Consider the following 24,208-nt stretch of genomic DNA (forward strand, 5'->3'; position numbering starts at 1 on the left):
CATCCCTCAACTGCTTTTGGAGGAGTGGCTGTCCCCGGGATGCCTGGCTGGAGGGGATGTTTGGGATGAGATCTGGTGGCTTCTGGTGCTTCCAGAGGCCAGCTTGGAAGGGGACCACAATCTCTGGGATTGGGAAGAGAAAGAAGCTCTCCTGTCCATGGGAGAAGGTGTCCCTGTCTATGGCATGGGGTTGGAACGAGATGATCCTTAAGGTATCTTCCAACCCAAACCATCCCAGGATTCCGTGATCCTATGAAAACTCGCCTTTCCTTTCTTCTCTCTCTCCTAACTCCTTCCTTCCCAATTTAAGCTCCTCTCCAGGATAATGCAATAAAGACATGAAGCACCTAATTTTCGGTGGGGGACAACAGACGCGACGGTGTATTTACCCAGTCAAACCATTATGAAATCCTACAATTAAGGCTTCAATCAGATAAATGCAATTACATAATACGATCTTATACGATATAATTAAAAACATCTGCAATCAAACCGAAGCCGATGGTACAGTAATCCTTAATCAGAAATTACCCAGCTCCAATGGAGAGGTTCCATCCCAGAATTTGATGGGACAGGGTGGTGACAGTGCCATCCCTCACTGAGGGAGGATGATGGTGGCCATGGGGAGCTGGAGGGACCTCTGGGCTAACCCATCTGGTCCCTGCCATGCTGTGCCCCCAAATCCATGCCCACCTCCCCTGGGACACCAGCTCAGCAGGCACGGTGGCACACAGAGGTCGTGCCACAAACAAGAAAGGTGTCTCCAGCTCTGCTAGGGTCTGAGGCTGGCAGTCCCTGCCTGCAAAGTGACCAGGGATTTTCACTGGGAATGGGAATCAACATCCACTTTTGGTTGTGCTGGCCGTGCCATCCCCCATGCTGCTGCTGGGCCAGGATGCAGCTCCAGGGCGTTGTGCCCAGCCCTGGCAAGTCCCCACAGCCGCCGGCTGGCACCAAATGAAGACAAATGGGCTGGGTGACACATCAGCATCCATTAATGGCAGCACCGTGTCGGGAATGCTGGGGACGTGCCAGCACCGGCAGGAGGAGCAGCAGCACTGGGGCCAGCACCCCACCCAGAGGTCACAGGGGGTCAGCAGGGTCAGCCTTGGGCTTCCACACTCCCAGCTCAGCTCTGCCCAGAGCCCACCTGGAGCTGTTGGCAAGAGGAGCTGGATGGGATCCAGCCCTGGCAGCACGGCCCCACCACATCCCCAGAGCTCTGAGCTCTTCACCCCTGCAGCCCCAGCTCCTGCCCTCCCTCACACCTGCCTCTCACAGGGAGCTTTTGGGGGTGCACACAAGAACCCTCCTTGCCAGTGCTGACTCATCTCTCAGGTGGCTCGGGCATCCCAGAACAGCACACGGTGGTATTCCCAGCAGTGGAAGGGATATCCCAGCACTGGAAGGGATATCCAGCCCATGCAGTGCCTGTGCTACAGTTGTCTGGGGGGGTCAGGAGCAGCCACCGCATGAGGATGAAGCACCGACCCTGCCAACCTTTTCCACCCCCTGACCTTTCCCCAGCCCCTCTCGGAAATGCCACGGAGCTCCTCGCCCGGCCAGACGAAATGTCAGGGAAGGTGGATGGAATATTTCCAGCCGCTGAGCCGGGCGCTGCGGGAGGTTTTCCCCAGGGCTGTGAGTGGCTCCAGAGGGAGCAGGGGCCGTGCTCCAGCCTGTCCCCATCCTTGTCCCCATCCTTGTCCCCAACCTCATCCCTGTGCCACCCCGGCGCAGGGCCGAGCCGCGCTCGGCTGGCTGCGAGCGTTTAAGCAGAATTGAGTGTGTGTTCAGGCACTTTCAAACACAAGTAATCTTCATCTGGGAGACGGGAAGTGAAATATGTTATTGCCGAGCACAGTAAATTACCCGTGCCAGCCCCGGCGGATAAAACATCGCCGTCGCCGGCCGGCGCAGTCACTCACCCGCGCTGGGCCGCCACCGCCCCATCAATTACAAAACAAACGGCTGCTGGTCAGCCTGGACACAGCACCAGGACTTGTGTGGCCACCGTGGCACCGGGACCTGCCCCAGGACCAGGGGGGCACCCAGAGTTGGTGGATGGATTCCTCCTGGAAAGCACCAGAAGGTCAGAGGGAGCTGGGGATGGACTGGCTCTTCCAGCAGCTCCTCCAAGCAGCTTGTGGCGGCTGGCTCAGCTCCTGCTCCCCGGAGTGGCCCCAGTGGGGTGTCATTGTCATCGTGGTGATGCTGCTTCGTCAGGGCTAACGAGCTGCTGAGGCGGAGGAAGCACCCGGGGAAGGCGGAAGGTGGGAGGCGAGCTGGCAGCTCCCTCTCCTTTATTTTCCTGGGAAAGACCTTCAGAAAGCCAATCCCGAGCCCATAAAATAAATAAAATAAATTCCTGCAACTTTAACAATCATTGTGTTGGATTTGGGAGATGTTATTCCTCGTGACAGACAAGGGCAATTATCTGCTATCCGCCAGCAGTTTTAGCCTAATTTCATTACTGCTGTGCAATTCTTCCCGAGCCGCCAGTCTATCACTGTCTCCCAGAAAGGATTAGCCGGCACTTTCTTCATCTTCAAATGAATTTTAGCTGTCATGCCCTTGATGAATAGAAGAGGGAGGACGGTGAACCCACGCCGGTGAGCAGCAGCCTGGCTGTGCCACGGCGCCAGCACCGGGACCGTGCCAGAGCATCACCGGAGCTGCCTGGATGCGTCCTGGGATTTCCTGCCATGCAGGATGAATCGGCCACAGGGTTTTCTTGGAGGGCACCCTGGAAATGGGCAGGGCTCAAAGCTGGTGCCCGGCATCCAGGAGGGATTAAAATGACAGGATCTGTAATACAAGGAAATAATGAACACGCCATCCTTCCTCCTCGCCAGGAGATGCTTATCTGTCAGCCCGGGCCACTGAGGGATAGAGAAAAGCAATTTCAACTTCAGAGCAGAAACTGCAGCGGATGTTGCAGGGAGAATGTCCAGGAGATGGTGTCCCAGGAGGATCCACCACAGCCCTGGAGCTGACGGGAGAATTGAGGCTTTGTTTCCCTGGCCACACTGGAATAAGGCACACGGATCCCAGCTCAATGTGTGCCGGGATGCCTTATCCCCATGGCCTCAAGCTGTGCCAGGGGAGGGTCAGGAGGACACCAGGAGAAGTTTCCTTATGGAAAGGGTGATCAGGCCTTAGCAGGGGCTGCCCAGGGAGGTTTGGAATCCCCATCCCTGGGGAAGTGTCCAAAGAAGGCCTGGATGTGGCACTCAGCACTCCGGGCTGGTGACAAAGTGGGGATAGGGCACAGCTTGGACTTGATGCTCTTGGAGGTCTTTCCCAAGCTGAATGATCCTGGGATTCTGTGAAATAACAGAGCCCACCAGCAAGGAGAGCCCAGCTGGACACCCCGAGGGGGCACAGAGCCCATCCCAGGTCCCCCCAGGACGTGGGACGTCACCTCACGTAAACGGAAGCTCCAGAGCCAGGGGTTGGCACCGGCCCAGGGCTCCGTTATTTTTGTAAACGTTCATTCCCACCCGGCACAGCATCCTGGCAGAATATTTTAGCACCTTTAATGCAATTTCCTTCTCCCTCTGAAATATCATTTTAATAGAACCCAGCCACACCGTGTACCTGCTCCCTAATAAACCTCTGCGACTTTAATGAACTAAATAGCAAATTACTTTTTTATTCAAGAATGAAATTTCATCATATTCATAATTCATATTTTATTTCAGACATCTGCTGCTGATTACATTACATTTAACTAAAATTAGATGATGCTCAGAATGTAATTAAGCCCCTGCCAAATTCTCTGGCCCACCAATACCAGCCTCGCTCAGCGGGGGCCGCTTGGAACCTAATATGTAATTAGGAGCTATTTTCTAGCTGTTTTTAAAGTCTGAAAATTAGCTGCCTTTATTAATCACACAGACAAATATAAAGCAGAGCCAACGCTTGCTGAAATTTCTAAAAAGGATTTTTTTTTAATTATACACCACATAGCGCTGAGACTCATTTTGAATGTTGATTTGTTGTGCACTGACATTTTGACAACTAGTTCTCAATTTGTCTGTCGTAGTTAGGCAACAACAAAGCAGACGGTAATACTTAACTTTCAAAACCTTCAGCGTGCTGGGAGGGGAGAGGGATGGGGGGGGAACAGGGGGGACGGGCTCCCCACGAGCCCTGGGAATGGGGGAGCCCCAAAATCCCTGGGGATGGGAAGCAGAGGGAGCAAGGGAGGTGCCAGATGCACAAATCCCTTAAAAAGGCTCTTGTCGGGGGTCCCTACTTGCCCCAGGGGACCTCTCAAACTCTCCAAGAGTGTCTGAGGACACGGCACTGGCCCTGCAGGCAGTGCAGGGGGTCCCAGTGCCACCTCCTGTCCCCAGGAGGGACCCCTGGAGCAGCAGGAGCCTGGGGGGGCGTGAGCAGCCCCGAGCCCCGCGTGACTGCGCGCTGACATTTCCTCTCTCTCTCCCTGACCCTGTTCCTGCTCTCTCTGTGATCTCCAATAATGTCACTGCCTCCTCAGCATCTACTCAGCGGAGCAGAAAGAAGGCACTGCTGACACCGAGTGCAAACAAACAATAATACCATCTGTGCCTGCCAGGCGGGGCGGGGAGCGCCGGGGTCCGGCTCAGGGGAGGACGTGCGGAGGGGGCAGGAGCCCTTTGGGGCACTGGGACATTCCCCAGGGATGGGGGGAGACACCCCAGCAGAGATGCTGCCCCAGGCACTGGCTGTGAAGGACAAGGACGATTTTAAAAGGTATTTTTATTCAAAGTGTTTCCCTTTTTGTTGTCACTAAACACCGGTGACCCCCAACTCTCACCGGACCCCCACGCTCCACAATTCCTCAATCCCTCCTTTAAGCTGGAGCACAGCCTCCCCTCCCCATCCCTGTGCTGGCTATTAGAGGCAAATCCAGGCTCGTTAGTCTTGCTGCAGAGCTCGTAATGTGAAAAATGAAGCTCAAGAAAAATTAGCCAAATTACCAGGCTAATCCTTCAGCAGCAATCGCTGCCCTGCTGCACATCCGTCCCGAGGGGTGCCTGCGAGAGGAGGGGCTGATCCGTGGGGAGAACACGCTCCACAGGCTTCAGTTTTGCTTCCAAAGCAGCAAAACACACAAGAGACAGAGCTGTGCCTCCTTCTGCCCCACGCCGTGTCCCCGTGGGGCACCAGTCCCATGGCAGCAGCTGCTCCTACCTCAGGATGAGGAGGGCAGGGATGGTTTTGTGCATCCCAGGGCTCCGGAGTCACAGTAGGAAGTTAGAACTTGGTGTGAGTGAGGGGTGATTCCCATGTGGAAGGTGGGGTCAGGAACATCCCAGCCACCCCTCAGGTTATCCCTCTGGGTGTAGCAATGGCCCTGCAGAGCGTTTGATGGAGCTGGTGAAGGAGGAGTTTGGAAAGGATGGAATGGGCACTCCCGTGCTCACAGATGGATGTGAAATCTGTGCTCACTCCAGACTGGGACTGGCTCCAGCTGCTGACTTCAGCAGATCTGGTCCCTGTGGCACAGGGAAGGCAGATCCCAGCAGTGCCTGTGTCACCCTGGGCCCTTCCTGCACATCCCAGTATGGGTCACCCTCCTGCCATGACACTTCCACCAACCTCCCTGCCCCTGAATGTCACCACTTCCACTCTGCCACAGAACAGAGAGGGATGAGCAGTCAGGTTGGACATCAGGAGGAATTTCCTCATGGAAAGGGTGGCCCCTTTTGGGGAGTTTTGGAGTCCCCATCCCTGGAGGCATCCAAGGAATGCCTGGATGTGACACTCAGCACTCTGGGCCAGGTGGGAAAGCAGGGGTCGGTCACAGGTTGGACTTGGAAATCTTTCCCAAGCTGAATGACCCTGGGATTCTGTGAATTTCCCCTCAGTTCTAGTCCCCAGCCCTCAGAGCCAACAAGGCTCAGCCCCAGACATGCTGTTTTGAAGGAAGTTCCCCGTGCTGGATCTGGCATCTCTTTGTGCCAACATCACAAAGTCGACACATGTAAGTGGTTAAAGTCAACACGCTCCCAGATCCTCACATTGATTACACTGTATTAGAAAATGGTAAATTATTTATCAGCCTTTCTGACTTGTGATTAGTGTAAAGCAGCTCTCAGATGCAAATTGGAATTGTAATTAGACATGTAGAAAGGCAGCATCTGAGACCTGCTTTCCTGAAGCAGTGTAAGGTGCTTTTTTCCTTTTGTATCCAGCATAATTATCAAAGAACACTTTGCACATAAAAAACCCATGGATTTATTAAAACCAGAGACAGTTTTACATGGGATCAGGGAACTAAAGCTGGTCACCATGATGCTGGGAGTTTAGAGCTAGAATATCTCAGCTTCTCACACTTGATTTTTTTTTTTTTTATCCCTGGGCTGGAAGCGGAAGGCAAATTCCCTACCTCTGCCAATTCATTACTCAGCTTTGAGTGAAGCGATTCTTGAACACAGCTACACTTAAAAACCCACTTAAAAAACCCACTCCAGACAAACAGTGATGATAAAACCCCCTTGGCAGGTAGAGCAGAGACCACAGTCCCTTAGAGTCAGCTCATGACTCCCAGAGATTCTGGCCTCAGCCACTTCCCTTTCATCCTGTGGCACAGCTCATTAAAATTTCAGGAGTAAAAAATGCATTTACATTTGTGTAATAAGTGTAAATGCATTTAGGTTTTAGAGTTTGTCAGCTGCAACTTACGGTGAGCTTTTGAGGACGTGGTTTGGGTTTCTTTCCCCTACTTAATTACACCAAAGTAAACCCAACACCAGGCAGGGTCAGGGACATGCTGGTTCAAGACTGAAGTGTGAGAGAACAGCTTTTACAAGGAGGAATTTTAAGCCTGCCCTTGGCCTGGAGCTGCCCTCCTTGCAGGTGCTGTTTGAGCCAGACCTTGCACATGTGAATAAAAACCAGAGCCTGACTACAGGACTCTGCTTATCAGCCCAGACAGAGATTAAGGAAAAGAGTGAAAATCAGTAATTTCACTAGAATTGTGCTTTATCTTGCATTTTAATTACCCAACACCTAATTAATTGCAGGGAAGAGCTGTATTAAAGGTTTCCTCTTCACTGGGAATGTAGTCCAGAAGAAACAGAGACGTGAGCATCAAGCCCTGAGCTGCCAAAGATGCTCTTCACCCAAAAACATCAAAGCACCATGCACATCCACCTTGCCAGCTCCCACAGGACAGCAGGGATGAGGGAAGAGACACCACATGCATCTGAAGCAGCAAAGTGTCATTGTCCACCCTGGAACCCAGCCAAGCCCCTCTCCTCCTGCCCCTTGGGATCAGCACAGCAGTTGAGGAAGGAAATTCAAACCAGGATTTTTGAGAGCTTTGGTCAAACACCGCTGGGTGGGTGCTCCCAGGTCACCACTGCAGCCCCAAATCCCAGTGACACCAGGCCCCAAACTGGTTCCATACCCATCTGGAGGCCCTCAGCCACACAGGAGAGGGGAAAGAAGTTTCCAGGCATCTGGGCACACAGAGCTCCGAGGAGGTGGTGCCAAGAGCTCAGGGCTGCCAGAGGCAGCAGCTCAGCTCTGGGTGAGCGCGTGCAGCACTTGGGCACTCAGGGAGGAGCAGGAGTGCAGGGTCACCCCGGGGGCCCCAATCTTGGTCTCCCAGCATTCAAATCCACAGGCACACAAGTCTTGCTTGGCTGCTTCCACGGCCAGCGGGGAGGTGTCTGCCAAGAGCAAGGCAAGAGCAGCCAGCGAGTCAGCTCGGCCACTGCAGGGAGAGGGAAAGGGCCATGGCTCCTCCAAACACAGCCCCTGGCACAGGGCCAGTGCCCTCAGGGGCTGACACACATAAATGAACACTCTGAATTGGCCCTGGATCACACACTGCAACCCACAGTGCCAGGCAGTGCTGGGACACATCCCACCCATCCCTCCAGAGCCAGAGCAGGGCTGGCAGTGATTCCTCTGCCCCCAGACCTGCCCCCCTCCCCCCAGAGCTGTGAGGAAGAGGAAGATGCCCAAGGGGCTGTACTGACCTGGTGGCAGCAGGGTGATGCCACAGCCACCCCCACCAGCCCCAGTCAGTTTGCTGTGCAGGCTGTGGGATGCTGTCACCTGGCACAGTCTGTCCAGGGAGGGGTGGCCCACTCCGAGCACGTTTAAGTGGTGTTGGTTTATGTCAAAGAATTCCTGAAAGCAACCACAAAGAGAGGAGATGAGCACACATAGAGACAGGGGCCCTTTACAGCAGTGGCAGCCCTGCCTTCCCTGCCAGCCCTCCACAACCACCTCATTTCTGCAGAAATTTGGCCAATAGCACCGAGGAGCAAGGTCAGGCCAGAGTCTGAGCTGCTCATGTGCCCCTGTTCCCCATCAAAACTTGCACAGTGACAGGGGTACAACAGCTCCTGCACCTTCCAGGAAAATCCTGATCACTGCAAGCTGCCAGCAGGAATTTTTTCCAGAGCTCTCCAATGCCTCCTGACTGCTTCTCCTCTGCCCTGTCACTGAGTGCTGAGCAGGAGGCTGTGCAAGGCCCCTCGCTGGCCGTGGGAAGGGCACTGAGCCAGCAGCTCTCATTCCTGGCTGTCACCCTGTCCTGCTCTGCAATCCATCCAGCAAAGCCAAATCCAGGGACTTCTGACATGGCTGAGGCATCGCTGGGGAGGTGACACAGAGGGACATCCCTTTCTTTGCTCTGTGCTGCACTTCTCCCTCCTTAAGGGCAGGGCCTGGGCTGGGAGCCAAGGAGCAGCACCATGCTGGGAATCTGGCACCCAGCTCAAGTGGGGTTGAGAGGGTCCTTCCCTCTGGGAGCAGCACAGGCCCCTCTCAGAGCGAGCCCACCCTCCTGGCAGAGCTGTGGGAGCATCCCTGCCATGCTTCCCAGCCAGCCAGACCTGCAACTCCTGGAGAAAGCTGCCCCAGCAGCAAGGTCCAAACAGCCCAAGGGATGGACAGCACTGCACAGAAGTGGAAGTTACAGATTCTCCCCTCCCAGCAGGACAGGTGAGGAATTCAGGAGCAGAGGGAAGGGCTTGGCCTGTGCTTGGAGCAAATCTGGAGTAGGGCCAGGAGCAGACACCCTAAGCACCACAGGGCCCTCCCAGCCCTGTGCTCCCTCCCTCAGCAAGCAGCACTGAGCTGTTCCCAGCCTGCAGCTCCCCGTGAGCCAGGAGGGGCTCTGTGCACAGGGAGCACAGGGCAGGTGTCAGCCACATCGCCCTCCGGGGGGGATTCCTGGCTCCACCCAGGAATCCTGCCAGCCTCACACAGGAGGGGACACTGCAGTAAGAATCCCTCTCCCTCCTCCAGAGCATTTCTGTCCAGTGTTTAAGAACTGTGCGAAGAGCAAGGAGTGGGTGGCGGGCAGAGCTCAGCCACCACCCACTCCAGGCTGGGCAGGACACACGTCCATCCAGAGGCCTCTTTATATGCCTGAGTGAGGGCACAGCACTGCCTGTGATGATCCAAGACACCTGTCATCTCCTGATCCAAAATCTGCCAGGAATCCGATGACAGCTTATGACACACTAGACTAGTTCCATGGTTCAAACACAGCGCTGGCCAGAGCTGCACATTTCAGAAACAGCCCAAAAGATGTATTTATATATCTGTGTGCTGCATCTAATCAGCTGGGCCTCTCTGGGCTCTTCAAACACAAGACAAAACAACAAGATTCAAGACAGGAACCTGCTCACCGCAGTGCTGCTTCCCGGGTGTGGGACACAAGGATGCTTTGGCATTTTCCATGTGAGGAGCTCAAAGCACAACTCAAATTATCCCCTCTCTTCCCTGTCCCCTGACACTTCTGACAGCCTGAGGACGTGGAATTAAGATGAGTTGTGTGAAGCTGTGCTGTGAACAGACCTCCCTCAGCTGATGGCAGCTCAGCCCACCGTGAGGGGTCCAGAATCCCACCATCCCCCTGGTGCCAAGGGAGCAGGACTCTGCTATGAATCCCATGGGAACAACCCAGAGCAAGAGCAAGGACAAGCAGAGGTCCTCCTGAGAGCCAAGGGGAAGCATCCAGATGCCAACAAGGACCGGCACCAAATGGTTCCTGAGTGTCCAGGTTGGCTCCCAGGGCCAGGCCAGGCTTGCCTCAGCTGGGACATGGCCACACATCCCTCCCCCACGGTGCTGTGGAGCAGCATTACAGCACTCTCAGCACTTCTTCCACTCGGAAGCCTGTTCCTCCCCCCTCCCCAGCCTCTGCTCTTTGAGCAAAGCCAAGACAAACAGATCTTTGTGTGCACCTCGTGCATCAATGTCAGGTCAGCTCTGGGCACAGCTCTGTCTGTGGCTCTCTGGAGCCAGGATGAGCCTGCAGCACCAGGAGCTGGCTGGGAACCAGTCTGTCCATCACAAACCAGCGGCTCTGGGCTCTCCTCACCCCAGCCCTGGCAGTGACAGAGCTGTTGATTCACAGGCAGCGACTGCCAGAGCCGTGGCACTCAATGTAAGAGAAACAAACCCTCCAGAGCCACAGGTCCCCAGAGCCCCAAGCCTGCCCCTCCCTCCCTGCACACAGCTGGGAAGAGGCACCAGCAGCAGCTTCTGTCTCCTGGCTCCAGAAAGGGCATTAAAAGCAGAACACCCAGACCATGGTTTCACTTAGAACTGAACATTTCCTGCTATCACTTTTTTTTTTTCAGACCTAATGTTCTTTAAATGACATTTTGATGTTCAACAGTAACAGTGGCTAAAAATACTGGCGAGCAAGCCCCTTACCTCCAGCACAGGGTAATGCTCTGGTGATGGATTTTCAGGCATCGCTTCCAGAACACTTTGGCACTCCTGAGAAATGGCATCGATGGAGTCCAGCACCGGGTTCATTATGGCAGGGAACTGGAAAGGGGGAAGAAGGGATGTCAGGTGCCTGCTTGCTGCTCGTCCAGTACCACTGGGAGGAAACTGGTCCCAGTCTCTTTGAGCTGGGCTATTCCTCACTCATTCCCAGAGCAGGGTGATGGTAACCTGCTCCTGGCCGCAGAAAAGGGAGGAAGAGAAGGAAACAGGCCAGAGGAAGGAACTGCTCTTTTCATGGTTGCAAATTGGTGATTTTAACTCCTGTTAAACTGGAGGAAGGGAAGAGATGAGCTGAAACCCCATTCCCAAGCAGCTGGGACATAGGAATTCAGTGACTACAGGAGAGATGTCCCAAAAGATCCTGTGGAACCTGCAGTCCAGGGTTATCTCCCAAAGGTTATCCCGCACATCTCCATCCCACAACCAACTGCACCTTCAGGATCTTCTCCTTTACACCAGCCACCAGGACCTTGGTGCTCCGAGGGACTTTGGTGTTGGTCAGCAAGATCCTCAGTGTGGGCACCCTGGAAGCAACAGGAGAGAATCCCAGAGTGCTTTGGACTGGAAGCGACCTTAAAGCTCATCTCATTCCAACCCCTGCCATGGGCAGGGAACGCCTCCTGGCCTCTTTCCTTCACACTCCCCAAGGCTACAGCTTATTCTGCCTCAGAAGGCCTCTTTGAGCAGGAACCCAAGATAAGCAAAACTTCAGCAGGTGTTTCAGTGCTGGCTGGGTTCAGGCTTGTTCCTCCTGGATACAAGGAACAACTGTACTAGAGCTATAAATAGGACTGTAATGTATTTACTAAAATCCATGTTTTTCAAGCAAATTTTTTCCTTTGAAATACTCTCTACAAGAGTAGCCAGCAGTGGCCATTAACTGCTAATAGAGCAATTTCATGCACTGTGAAAGATTTTAATGGAGTCAGATTATACTTCTCTGGCAGGAGGCAGAGGGAACACTCAGGACCCAGATTTCTCTCTGCCAATGGGTTTTCCCACCACCAGGTAAGCACAAAGTTCCCCCTCCCCACAATGTCATTTGCTGCCAGGAGCAGATCCATTCCTGCTGCCCATAATGCCATGAAATTAATATTGATCCTTTGTGCTGTGTTCATCTAATGTCAGATAATGACCAAACACTTTATTGTCCCCATCCACTCCAACAACTGAGGCTGCCCACACCCAAAATGGGGCTGCAGAGCCCTTCCCACACTCCAGCCATCTCCCATCATCCTCATACCCTCCAACACCCACCCAGAGCCTCTCTGACATGTTCCACCCACCGTGTGTGAGGGTTATTTTTAAACTCCAATATTACCTCTTTAACGGTGTGATTTTTCCTGCTTGGTATCTCAGGGCTCCACCTAAAGTAAAATACATGTTATTGTCTCAGTGGAGAGCGAGCTGGGAGATAACACAGAAGGTCTTTCATCTTCAGAACCTCACCCAGAGCCTGTGACAGTAATTGCAAGAAACACCAGCTAAATGAACCATGTTCTCCAGCAGCACAGCACTGCCTCACCCTGCTGCCTTAATGAGAGGGTCTGGCTGGACATGCACAACCCAAGACCTTTCCCTTTGCTCTCCTCTCCTCCAGGATCACATCAAATAATTTTTGAAAAGGCAAAGAGTTTGGCCAGCATGAACCCTTTCCTGAGAAAACAGAATCCAGCAGAGCCAAGCACATGGGATTCATGGACTGAACTGGTGTGCACTGGTGTCAGCAGCCATCCTGCAGCATGGAATTTCATTGTCCAGAAGGAATGTCTCACTTGGCTCCTACCCTCACAGAGGCACTGTGATTAGGTCTCATTAGAAAGATTATTAACAGTCTACAAGGACACTTTCAAAACACTGGGAAGCCTCTGCTAATTGAAACTAAATGACAGCTGTCCAACTGCATTTTCCCCTGCATCATCCCTGGGACAGGATTAGGTTTCTTTGTTCACTGCAGAGTGTTTAAATATCAGTTATTTGCAGCAAGGTCTCTGCCCTGTGGCACCTGCCTGGGGGGGGACAGAGCTCTGGTGCTCCTACAGCCCATTCCCAACATTCCAGCTGGCTCCAGGCCCAGCTCACAGATGGGGCAGACTGAGACAGGGGAAGGATTCCCTGTGCTCAGGCCAAAACAGGGAGCTGAATTTGGGAGTTTCTGCTCAAGAAGCAGCAAACACACCTACCCCAGGTGCCAACAGCATTGTCCACACCCGATGGATTGCCATGGATCACCTGCTCCCCTCGGAAGGCCCAGCTGTTAATCAGTGTCAGCTCTTCTTCTGTCCACCTGGAAGGCAAGGAAATAACTCCAACCAAACCACTCCAAACCATAGGACAGGGAGGGATCGGGTTCAGGGGAAGATCCCAGCTTTGGCCTGGTGTAGATCAGATTTAATGGAACTCAAGTCCAGACTCATCCCCACCTCACCAAACAGGGTGTGTTACCACACACACTGGAGAGGCTGAGGGAGCTGGGATTGTTCAGCCTGGAGAGGGGAAGCTTTGGGGTCACCTAATTCCAGTGCCTGAAGGGGCTACTAGAAAGATGAGAGAGAGTACTCACCAGGGCCTGGAATGAGAGGACAAGGGGGACTGGCTTTATGTTGACAGAGATTGACAGGTTTAGATTGGATACTTGGAAAAAATTCTTCCCTGTGAGGGTGGTGAGGCCCTGGTTGGGCAGGGACTCCTTCTACTCTCCCAGGTTGCTCCAAGCCCCATCCAACCTGGCCATGGGCACTTCCAGGGATGGGGCAGCCACAGCTTCTCTGGACAGCCTGTGCCAGGGCCTCACCATCCTCATAGGGAGGAATTCCCAGTATTCCATCTAATCCTGCTCTCAGTCCGAGCACAAAAACACACCTCTGACCCTCTCTGCACACCACAAGTCCATTCAACAGTACTCCATGCTGGGGCAGAGGCATAAATCCAGATTTTGAGAAAGGCTTGCAGCATCTTGCAAGGCAGAAATTCCAAGAGTCACCTGCTATGCAGAAACTCTCCCCCTTCACTCCTGCTTCCCTGGGCCTTGGCTGAATGTCCTTATCCATGTCCACACACCTTGCATTCCACCTGCCAGGATTTAATCTGGGAGCACTCAGCAAACAGGTCACAGCAGCAGCAGCTTCAGGAACAGGAGTAAACCACTTGTTTTTAATCCTCTTTGAGAGGCTGCAATTCCCCCCGACACAGGAGCCTTTCTATCCTGCTGTTCTTTTCTTGCCATGGGAAGCAAAACCCTTCTGAAGTCTGACATCCCCAGCTCTCTGCATGCCAGCTGGAAGGCAGGAATTATGCTGGATCCATGCTGAAGCCATGGAGAGTAAGCAGGGAATGAAGACATCCTTGCTCCAACCCTTGCAGCTGCCCTTCTATTTCCCAGTTTGGGAGACCTGCTCAAGCACAGGGGACAAAGTGCTCCCAACAAGAACCTGTTTCTGGGTCAGGCTGCAAGTTCTGGTTCAGAAGCAGAACACAGAACCACCCCCCCTTGCTGTCTCACTCTCAGCCCTACACAAAATCCCACACAACAGAGCTTCTGCCCCTCCAGCTTTGATTTTTAACAGCTTCAAACAGAGCTCCCTCTCACAGGGGCACAGCACTCCAGGCTTCCAAAGGGGAGCTCCAAGGGCAAAAGGAAAGAAACTCTCTTTCATCAGGTACTGAGAAAAGGGAAAGACAGGCAAGAGATCAGGAGGAAATGTAGCACATGCAGAAAAGAATTCATGGGAAATGCAAAAAAAAAAAACCCCAGAAAGGATCCTCGAGGACTCAAAGCAAAATCTGGAATATGCTCAGAGTCAGAGGAAACTGAGGTTGAAAAATTTCAGTGTGTTTTATTAGATTGAAAAAATAAGTCTTTCCCCCCTTTTTAAGGTACATTTATCTGACCCTAAACAAGGGAAACAAGGGAAGTTTTACAAAGTCTGGGACAGGGCTGGGAACACTGGGCATGGACAGGAGATGGGGTCAGATAGGCTCACTTGTGGTGACAGCCAAGAGAGACCAGCAGGGGTGGCAGTGCCAGAATTCATGCAGGCAAAAGGAAAGGTGGGGCACAGGGAGCAGAGCTGTGCATGCCAGGTTAGAATTCCTTACCTGGCTGTGGATTCTGCCTCCTGCAGTGGGCAGGAGATGGCTCCACACAGCATGAGCAGGGCTGCAGCCAGGCACACAGCATAGGCAGCACTGGATCCCAGCCCAGCTCCCGTGGGCAGCTCTGACCACACCACGATATCCACGCTGGGAACATCCCTGGAAAAACAGACACACAGGGACTGGCACAAGCACCCTGAATTCCACCTCCAGACAACATTAAAAAGGCAAAGGAAGCCAGTTAGGACTGATCACAGGGAAAGGTGGGTGAGAATTGGCAACATCAGCACATGCATCTGACACACTGGGGCTGCAGGAGGGCTCATTCCTGAATGGAGCCCTTGTGCTGGAATAAAGCCCTCCTGAGCTGGATCCATGACAGTCAGGCTGCTAGAAGGGGCTCTTGGTAACTAAATACCTGAGCAGCAGCATAAAGAGCCCCTTCAAATGTTGTTATAAACATATTTCTGAATGAAGTGCAAACATCCCAAATTGCACAGCTACATCCCACTGGAGCAAGAGGCTGGTGGGGAAGATGGAACATGGACATATCCATGTCCCTTTGCTCCACTGAACACACCTGGGTTGTGTTACTGACCCCAAACTCAAGCCCAGAAGCTTTTCAGGGCTGCTGGGTGACAGTCCCAGTGCCACCCTGACACTGCAGGGAAACCACAACCCAGCTGCACATCCCAGCTCTTTATCCTTGGATTTCTTGGATGAGAAGATCAAAGTTGGGCTCACCTTTGGTTTGTGACACTGCCCTGAGCACCCATTTAGTCACTGGGGCTGGGCAAGGCTGGGAACTGGAACAGCCCCAAGTTCTCAGAGTTTTAGGCAGATTCAGCCCATAAAGAGATCAGACTTAGCTCAGACAACAAATTCACAGTTTATTTCTGTTTTTCCAGCCTAAGCCAGGATGACAGGAGCTGCCTGCTGGAGGGAGGGGTGTGTGTGTTGTGACTGTGGCATGAACTGCTCTGGTTTCAGCGCTCAAAACTAAGTGAGAGCAGAGACTCCCAGCTCACCTGCCTGAAGCACCCACCCACCACCAAAATTTTGGGGGAGGAGCAGAGCCTTACCCATACTTAGCAGAAATAGCCAGGCACATATACAGGAAGGCAAGAGTAGCAAGACTTTCTGGAGCTGAGGCCCCAGCAGGAATTCCAGCAAACTCCCTCAGTGCATCCAGCTGTTCTACGCTGGGGGACTTGGAGTCATCACCATCAGCTATGGAAGCAAGCAGGGGAGAGTTTAAACACTTAAAAACCAGGGAATTGTTACACTGAGAGCACTATTTACAACAAAACCTTCTGTTACAGCAGGAAGAAACAACTGGGGCCAATTTCAGGTTCTACCTGAGGATCTGTGATAAAATAAAAGCAAAATCTCCACCAGGCATTCTGAAATCCCAGGGTTTCCACACTCCATATTTCCAAATGTTTCCCTGCCTACACCTGCCATTGCATCCAGCCATAATTACCATGGAAAACAGGGCAAGTAACAAACTCTTCACTAAAGGATGTGGAATTTGGAACTGGGATATCCTGGGGCTCCAGCCAGTGCAAGGTGCTGCAGAAATTCCTGTGAGGGCTGATGTGGGACAGATAGGCAGGAGAACAGGCCAAGGCTGGCTCGAGACACAACAGCACCAGAACAAGTCCCTGGAACCCAAACCAGGAGGGGACAGGGCCATGCACGGACACCTGAGCATCAGCGGGGTCACAAAGGGAATGTAAGTAACTGAGAGGGGCAGGGACAGGCCAGTGAGCAGGGTCAGAGACAGGGACAGAGACCCCGAAACATTGCAGGGGGGGACAAATAACCCCACGGGGGTCCCTGGAGAGTCACCCCACGGTGGGGTCCCAGCACGGTCACCGGGGTGTGGCAGGCACCGAACGGTACCGAGAGCCCCTCACTGCCCCCGGGCAGCTCCTCCTTCCCCCGGCCCTTGCCTGCGATCCGCCCCCGCAGGGCCCGGAGGCCGGGGGTGTCCCAGCTCCTCCGGACGCCGACGCCGGGCAGGGAGACGCTCAGCCGGCCCTCAGCGCCGGGCCGCAGGCGGAGAAACGTCCGCAGGTCCAGCGCCACGGCCAGGGCCACCTGCGGGCGGAGAACGGGGGTCAGCGGGGCCGGGCAGCCCTTACCGAGCCGGGCAGTCCTCATTTCCCCGCCGTGCCCTCACCTTGCCCAGCACCACGGCGTGCTCCCCGTGCAGGATCACCTTCCCCGGCGCCGACACCGCCAGCTCCCGTGCCCACATCGCCTCGCGGCTGCCTCAGAGCCCGCGCCGACTGACAGCCCCACCCACCAATCGGGGCCGCGCCCTGCCCCACCTCCCTGCGCTCAGCCAATAGCCGGGAGTCTTGCGAGGGCGGGACTTGCGGGCGGCCAATGGAAAGGGGGCGTTGCAGGGTGGTGCGGCGCTGGGGTGACAGCGTGGGCTGAGGGCGGGACGGCGGCCGCGCGGGGTCACGGCGCGGCGGCGACGGCGGCCGGCAGGGATGTGGCGGCGGGCGGCGGTGGTGGCGGGACGGGGCCTGCCGGGGATGGCGGGGCGGCGGTGGCGGAGCGGGGCGGGCAGGTGAGCGTGGGAGGGCCGGGACCCCCTCTCGATGTCGTTGAGTCCCTCACGGTGTGCCGCCCCCTCACAGCGTCCCCCGGTGTCCCCTCACGGTTTGTGCCTCCACAGCCCCGAGCGCGCCGCTGCCGAGCGGGCCCCGAGGATCTACACGAGGACGGGAGACTCAGGTAGAGCCCGGGGGGCCCCGGGGGCCGCGGGCAGAGCTCCCCAGCCGGGCCCTGAGCGCCTCCCGCCCTTCCCAAAGGATTCTCCAGCACCTTCACCGGGGAGCGGCGGCCAAAGGGCGACCGGATCTTCGAGGCCCTCGGAGCCACGGACGAGCTGAGCTCGGCCATAGGGTAAGGACCGGCTGGGAGTATCCAAATCACGTGGGAAAAAGCATGTTTGTTATGATTTCTTCATTCCCAGCTAACTCTGTTTTGGTTTTTTTCTCTCTACCCAAGGCTGGCTGGTGAGTTTAGCAGTGAAAAGGGTCACACGTTTGTTGATCAACTTCATAAAGTGAGTATTAATGATAATCTTCATTCAGTGCAGTCCCTTACCTGTGCTATTAAAACATGAACTCCTTAATTTTAGCCACAGTGCTCTCACTGACACACAGGAATTCAATACATTTAGTATTTCAATATATAAATTTTTAAGACTCCCTTGATTGCTCTCCAAGAGGCAAATTGCTTTAACCAAGAAGGTAGATCAAATTATTAGTTATGGGCAGACAGAGTCATCTCTAGGTTTATTCTAAGTCAGATTCACATTAATGAACACAAGTTTTGTGGTAACAAAGCTCCAGGTTTGAAACTGGGACACAAACCAACCACAAGGGCACAGCAGTGACACAGGTCCTGCCTGGGCAGCCTGTGAGTTTGCCTGATCAGCTCTGCTGAGCACAGGAATGCCAAAAGCCACGGCTGGGAGTGACAGCAGTTGTGGGTTTTGTCCAGGTCCAGTGCATGCTGCAGGATGTGGGCTCCAACATTGCCACGCCACTCTCCTCAGCCAGGGAGGCTCACCGCAGTAAGTCCTGCCTTTCCTGGGGTGGCACAGCCTGGTCTGGGTGCTGGGATGCTGAGTATTTGGTTTCTTAGGGCTTGCTGATCCAAGAAAGCAAAATGAGAGCTCAGCTTGTTGTCTGAATCACTTTTTAATAGCAAATTCTTCTCTCTGTAGAGCGAACATCGTTCAGCGAGAAGCCTGTCCTGGAGCTGGAGCAGTGGATTGACAGCTACTCAGAGCAGCTGCCTCCCCTCAGAGCCTTCATCCTGCCCGTAGGTGCTGCCTGTGCCACTCACCTCCGTGGGGTAGCCCTGCTGCCCTGCTTACCATGGGAAGGCAGCCTTGGAGGCTGCTATTTCCATGGGCAAACACCAAGAGAAAAGCAGAGACAAGGAGCTGGGAGTTACATCTGCCCACCCTGCTGCACTGGGATGTCCCTGCCTTGCCTGGCCATGGCACAGGGATCAGTTCCATGTGTGTGGGAGGGCAGGGGGGGCTGTCCCTGCTGGTGCAGACCCTGAGTGGTGTTTCCTTGCTGTTCCAGTCTGGAGGCAGGAGCAGTGCTGCTCTCCACTTCTCCCGAGCCGTGTGCCGCAGGGCTGAGAGGTGGTGAGTGCTGGGATCACCCTGAGGAAAGGGCATGGGGACACCCCAGTGACAGCAAACCAGGGCTGGGCTGGGCTTGGGGCTCCAGCCAAGCTTTTGTGTGTTTAGCCCAATTTCAGGAGTGCAGGAGGCACAAAGCCAGACTCTGTTCTTCCTTCCCAAACCTAAACCTTCTGGGATTCTGCAGCCCCATCCAACCTGACCTTGGGTCCTTCCAGGGATGGGGCAGCCACAGCTCCTGTGGGCACCCAGTACCAGGGCCTCACCACTCTCACAGGGAAGAATTTCTTCCCAGTATCCCATCTAACCCTGCCTCTGGCAGTGGGAAGCCGTTCCCTCTGTCCTGTCACTCCAGGCTCTTGTAAATAGTATCTGTTCAGTGATTCCCATGGATGAGTATCCTGGGAGGGCCTCCAGGACAAACACAAACATTTCTGGCATCATTTACCCATCCCAGATCCCCCTGGGAAGCAAAAATCCTTCACTTCTGCAGGAGTCACAGTGGGGTTTGGAGTGGGAAGAGGCTCCAGCCTTCTGGAAAATTAAACACCAGCATTTCCCTTTGCTTTTCCCAGCGTGGTCCCTTTAGTCCAAGCAGGGGAAGCAGATCCAAACGTGGCCAAGTACTTAAACAGGTAAAAAAATAATATCCCAAACCATTCCCCTGTCCTACTGAAGCATTCCCTTAGTTCTGGGAATAAAACTGGGGAGTTTTGCTTCTCAACAAGCTTCTCTTCTGGAATAAGATCACTGGTTTTCCTGCTTTTCCCTTGCTTTCCAGGCTCAGTGATTATCTCTTTGTCCTGGCACGTTATGCTGCAATGAAGGAAGGGAAGGAAGAGAAAATCTACATAAAACCTGAGCCCTAGCTGGGAGCTGGAATGTTTTTCCCTTGATCATGGAAAACTAAATCCAGTTGACTGTGTTTGTCCATCAAGGAAGGGAGAGAGAACAAGCCTGGACTGGAAATGGGAGCTGCCAAGGATTTCCATGTGAAAAAAACAGGACCTTGTTGATAAATCCTGAGAGGAACAGAATCACAGAATATCCTGAGTTGGAAGGGACCCAAACACACCTGTTCTGTTCCATGGGCCTGGCCCACACATCCCATGTGGGGATGGCTCTGGAGTCACTGCTTCTCCCAGGTGGGAGTTGAGGCAGGAGAATTCCATAACATTTTGGAGATGCCTTCATTTCCCTGGGCAGCAGCAGGTGCTGTGGGAAGGCTCTGACAGGACTCTGAGGGATGATGAAGGGAAAACAATCAGGAAAGCAATCAGCTCCTCCTTTGAAGTCACAGTGCTCGTATGGAGCAGCAGCTGGAGGCGTTTGGGAATTGTGTCCACAGCTCTGAAATAATAAATGTGAATTTCCTTGTACCAAAGGGCCACAAACTGTCACATTTTAACACCGAGCCCCATGAGCTTTGCTGCTCCAAGTCCCTTCCAATCCATCAGCTCTGGCTGGAGCTGAGTTGTACAGATTTACAGGAATGCACCAAGAATTCCTTGGCTCTGCCTGCCTCTTGTTGGGCATGTGAGGAATGTCCCTGTGCTGACAATCCAGGGCATCCTCTGCCAGGAACGGGGCTCACAGGATGGAGGGGGTGAAGCAGGAAAGGCCAGATCCCAGGGTCCTTGTCTCCATGTGGAGCTGTCCCTTGGAATGGTGGCACCAGCTGCCCCTCCAGCTGGAGGAGCAGAGCCCAGGTGAGGAGCAGGACCCTGCTGGAGCTGGGTGAGAGGGGCAGCACCCCAAGGGCTCCTCCCAGGATGTCTGTGCTGAGCCTGGAATTCTTCTCCATGGAGCCTTCAGCAAAGCAGGCTAGAGAGAGCTCACAGCCACATCACACACAATTCCAGCTTTGCACTCATGTCCAAGCTGCTTCCAGCTTGGAAATACAATTGGGAAATACCCATGTGAACCCTGCTGGTGTAATTTTTTCCCCCTGGGAATGCTGTGGGCTTCAAGGTGGTGATGCCCATCCAGGGCTTGTCCTGCTTTTAGTGGGGCAGCTTTTAAGTCCATCCTGCCCCTTTTTCCATTCAATTATTTGAGCAGAACCAACCTTAAACTTGTTCTCCAAGGAATCTCTGGCTCTGTGTCCCTTTTTGGGCAGTGAGGAATGCCCAGGAATGAGTGAGGAGGGCCCTGCACTAACAGATCCCCAGTCTCATCACTCACCTGGGTTTGAGGCAGATATTTCATGGCTCTTGTTAATGCACATTTTTCATGGAGTAATTTTCCAAGCCTCAGCCTGGAACACATCCCAGTGACAAATGCTCTGGATTTGGATGGTCCCATCAGCTGCAGTGTCACCTCAGCCATTCCCTCTGCCTGCTCCAGCCAGTTTTACGAGAGCTCTGGCTCTGGGACTGAACCTCAGGAATCAAGAGGCTTTTCAAGTTTAATTTAATAAAATCCTTTGCAATATAAATTCTTCATGAATGCTCCATAAATCAGTTTGGGGAGGGATTTATAGTATTTCCTTTTTTTTTTCCCAGCTGGGGGGAAGAAATCTCACTACTGTTTTGGGACCAAAGCTGGCATTGTTTGGATTGCAAGGAGAAATAAATCAAGCTGCTACACTTAACATGATAGAGAGATTAAATTTACTGGGGTGCTCCCAGCTGCCCCCTCCCTCTCCACCCACAGCAGTTGTTTCTGGAGGGCTGAGGCAGAGGGAGGTGCTGGGGTGACCCTTGGTGTGTCACTAAGCAGGGCTTGGCTTTAGGAGGGAATTGAGACAAAGCTGCAGCTCAGCAGGGCTGGGACATTCTGCCCTGAGAGTTGTCCCCAAGGTCACAGGACAGCCATGGGCTCTTGAGCTGGGGGAGCTCACCTGGAGAAAAGGAGGCTCAGGGGGGACCTTGTGGCTCTGCACAGCTCCCTGACAGGAGGGGACAGCCAGGAGTGTCAGGCTTTGCTCCCAGGGAACAGGGACAGGAGGAGAGGAAACTGCATCAAACTGTGCCAGGGGAGGGTCAGGCTGGAAATCAGGAGGAATTTCCTCATGGAAAGAGTGGTCAGGGACTGGAAGGGGCTGCCCAGGGAGGTTTGGAGTCCCCATCCCTGCAGGTGTCCAAGGAATTCCTGGACGTGACACTCAGTGCTCTGGGCTGGTGACAAGGTGGGGATCGGGTACAGGCTGGACTCTATCTTGGAGGTCTTTTCCAACATGGATGATCCTAGGATTCTGTGATCCCTCAGGTTCTGGTGCACCCTCCTCACCAGGCTGGAGTAGAGGCACAGACAGCTGAGCTGCCTCTGCTCCCGACCCCACAAGGTCAGCCGTGCAGCAGCAGCAGAGTGACCAAAACAAAACCCAGCCTCTAAATCCAAATAAACCTCCCTTGCTCTGGGCTGCCAGTTGTTTTTCCAAGCTCTTTGTCTCTTTCCAGCCCTCCCAGCCATACAGCGTAGGGATTCCAGTGCCTGCACCTCATTAATATCACAGGGGAAGGCAGATGCTTTGTCCAGGCTGCCCAGCTCCAGCGCCCAGCAACATTCCTGCCTCGCAGGGTGCCTGATCTGGGATTGCTCTGGAGCTGCCAGCACAGCCATATGTTGCTAAGGGTCGTTTATTCTTGTTTGTAAAATGTATGGCTGCTCCCAGCTTCCACACTGTCAAAACGAGAAGAACTGGCCCCAAAATCTCTTGCTGCATGATTGGATCAGACGCCTGTACATCTGTTAACGCTGTAGGAGCTGTAAAATGGAATAAGTTGGGCTATAACTCAAGCACCTCGATTACCACCACGATGTGGGAGCAGCAGAACGGCTGCTGCTCTGCCAGCAACGACACAAACATCCATTGTGCCAAGTCAGATGTAAATTTACACAAGGCAGCACTTCCTGGGCCAGGGCTCAGAAGGGAGGAGAGGGATGAGAGCTCCCACCTTGACAGGGTGTGCTGGAGCCCCAGTCCGGTGAGTTTTGGGGTGCACAGCCCTGGCAGTGGGGAGCCAACAGCTCCACTGGAGCTGCAGGAGCAGAGAGGACAACAGGGCAAGTCCTGTGGGTTCACAAGCTCCTGAAATCCCCTTTCAGCCTGGAAATGGGCAAGGAAAAACCCTCCCCACCCTGGAGCAGCCCAGGGCAGGAACCATCACCTCTGTGCCTGACAGGAGCAGGTTGAGCCTGTCTGTGGAGGAAGGGGCTGTCTGGGACCCTCAGCTCCCCCTGTGCTGCAGCCTGGCCCAAAGTGCCCACCCCAATGCCCACCTCACCCCAGTGCCCCGTCCCTGCCTTGGCAGGGCAGGCATAGAGAGGCAGAGGGAGGGCTCAAACCACCCCAGGGAAACTGGAGAGGGTCAGGATTGAAGAACCTGACCTCAGAAACAGCCACAAAAGCAGCTTGTGAGCACCAGTTCAGTGCCACTTACCCAGTGGTGACAGTGCCAAGTGCCACATGGTGTGACCAGTCCAGCACCTGCTGCAGAAGCTGCTGCACCTCTTGGCAAATGGGAGCAAACACAAAAATGAGCTGCAGAGACATCAGGGATGTGGAGACCAGAGCATGGCACAGCCTCCTCTCCATCCTAACCTGGAATCTAGCATGGGGCACAGGGATCATCCAGAGGGAACACCAGCCTGGGTGTGAGCCAGGGGTCTGGGACAGTCTGTAGGAGCAGGAGAGGGACAGCAGGAGCTGCTGTTTGCTCCTGAACACCCCGTGCCTGCAGCAGGCTGGGACATCCAGCTCTGCTCTGTACCAGCACTGAGTGAGCAGCAGGCTCCAGGGATCTCTCCCATCCTCCAGGGATCCCTCCCAGCTCCTCACCCCACAGTTCCCAGTTTAATGCTCCCAAGGCCTGGGGTAGCCATGGCCACATCTCACCTCGGTGGCCCCGAGTGATGAGTGCCCAGATCCCGGCCCATGCCAGGGAAGCTGGGGCTGTGCAGGCCTGGCTTCTGCCAGCTCTGCCTTAGCAGCAGCTGCTCTGGGCTTGCTTTTTGCTGTTCCTGACAGTGCCAGATGCCTCTGTGTCAAAACAATGGCACTTGCACACTGACTGGGAGCCTCTCCCTCGCTCCCACCGTGCTCCCGCTCCCAGCAGAGCCAGAGAGGGCTGGGAAGGGCCAGGGGGGCAGGAGGGCTCCAGGAAGGGATGGAGGGGCACTGAAGGGCTCCAAACCCAAAGTCAGAGGGAAGCAACAGGCACAGCTCTCACC

At 54.2% G+C, this 24,208-nt stretch overlaps 2 protein-coding genes across 5 annotated transcripts; one reads left to right on the forward strand and one right to left on the reverse strand.

Annotated features, from left to right (window-relative positions):
• Window positions 1–2,361: 2,361 nt before the first annotated feature.
• MVK (mevalonate kinase) lies at window positions 2,362–17,171 on the reverse strand. 3 transcript variants are annotated; one of them, XM_050980627.1, is made up of 10 exons: window positions 17,036–17,171; window positions 16,806–16,953; window positions 15,933–16,080; window positions 14,854–15,009; window positions 12,939–13,042; window positions 12,077–12,122; window positions 11,189–11,279; window positions 10,678–10,794; window positions 7,980–8,133; window positions 2,362–2,808 (listed from the first exon to the last, which is right to left on the reverse strand). In XM_050980627.1, exons 1-10 carry the CDS (start codon window positions 17,111–17,113, stop codon window positions 2,567–2,569), a joined length of 1,284 nt encoding a protein of 427 aa, XP_050836584.1. In that variant the 5' UTR covers window positions 17,114–17,171; the 3' UTR covers window positions 2,362–2,566. The 3 variants fall into 3 exon arrangements, with proteins under 3 accessions (XP_050836584.1, XP_050836585.1, XP_050836586.1); XM_050980628.1 differs by lacking the exon at window positions 2,362–2,808 and adding an exon at window positions 6,205–7,667; XM_050980629.1 differs by lacking the exon at window positions 2,362–2,808 and adding an exon at window positions 6,205–7,711.
• Window positions 17,172–17,384: 213 nt separating this feature from the next.
• MMAB (metabolism of cobalamin associated B) lies at window positions 17,385–21,578 on the forward strand. 2 transcript variants are annotated; one of them, XM_030230096.2, is made up of 9 exons: window positions 17,385–17,434; window positions 17,543–17,601; window positions 17,679–17,772; window positions 17,878–17,935; window positions 18,376–18,448; window positions 18,602–18,699; window positions 18,972–19,036; window positions 19,609–19,668; window positions 19,815–21,577. In XM_030230096.2, the coding sequence occupies exons 1-9, from the start codon at window positions 17,400–17,402 to the stop codon at window positions 19,900–19,902; spliced, it is 630 nt and encodes a 209-aa protein (XP_030085956.2). In that variant the 5' UTR covers window positions 17,385–17,399; the 3' UTR covers window positions 19,903–21,577. The 2 variants fall into 2 exon arrangements, with proteins under 2 accessions (XP_030085956.2, XP_050836673.1); XM_050980716.1 differs by lacking the exon at window positions 17,385–17,434 and having other exon boundaries at window positions 17,441–17,601; window positions 19,815–21,578.
• Window positions 21,579–24,208: the final 2,630 nt, after the last annotated feature.

The sequence above is a fragment of the Serinus canaria genome, chromosome 15 (genome assembly GCF_022539315.1).
Source record: "Serinus canaria isolate serCan28SL12 chromosome 15, serCan2020, whole genome shotgun sequence".
Classification (NCBI taxonomy): domain Eukaryota; kingdom Metazoa; phylum Chordata; class Aves; order Passeriformes; family Fringillidae; genus Serinus; species Serinus canaria.

Bases quoted from the DNA above. Each gene is read 5' to 3' on its own strand.
- MVK (XM_050980627.1), bottom strand. From the start codon at position 17,113: ATGTGGGCACGGGAGCTGGCGGTGTCGGCGCCGGGGAAGGTGATCCTG. The intron at 11,280-12,076 runs GTAATATTGGAG...TGTTGCTTCCAG, and splicing joins AAAATCACACCGTTAAAGAG to GGTGCCCACACTGAGGATCT. The intron at 2,809-7,979 runs GTCAGTACAGCC...CTTGTATTACAG, and splicing joins CATCACCCTGCTGCCACCAG to ATCCTGTCATTTTAATCCCT.
- MMAB (XM_050980716.1), top strand. From the start codon at position 17,466: ATGTCGTTGAGTCCCTCACGGTGTGCCGCCCCCTCACAGCGTCCCCCG. The intron at 18,449-18,601 runs GTAAGTCCTGCC...TTCTCTCTGTAG, and splicing joins AGCCAGGGAGGCTCACCGCA to AGCGAACATCGTTCAGCGAG. The intron at 19,037-19,608 runs GTGAGTGCTGGG...TGCTTTTCCCAG, and splicing joins TGCCGCAGGGCTGAGAGGTG to CGTGGTCCCTTTAGTCCAAG.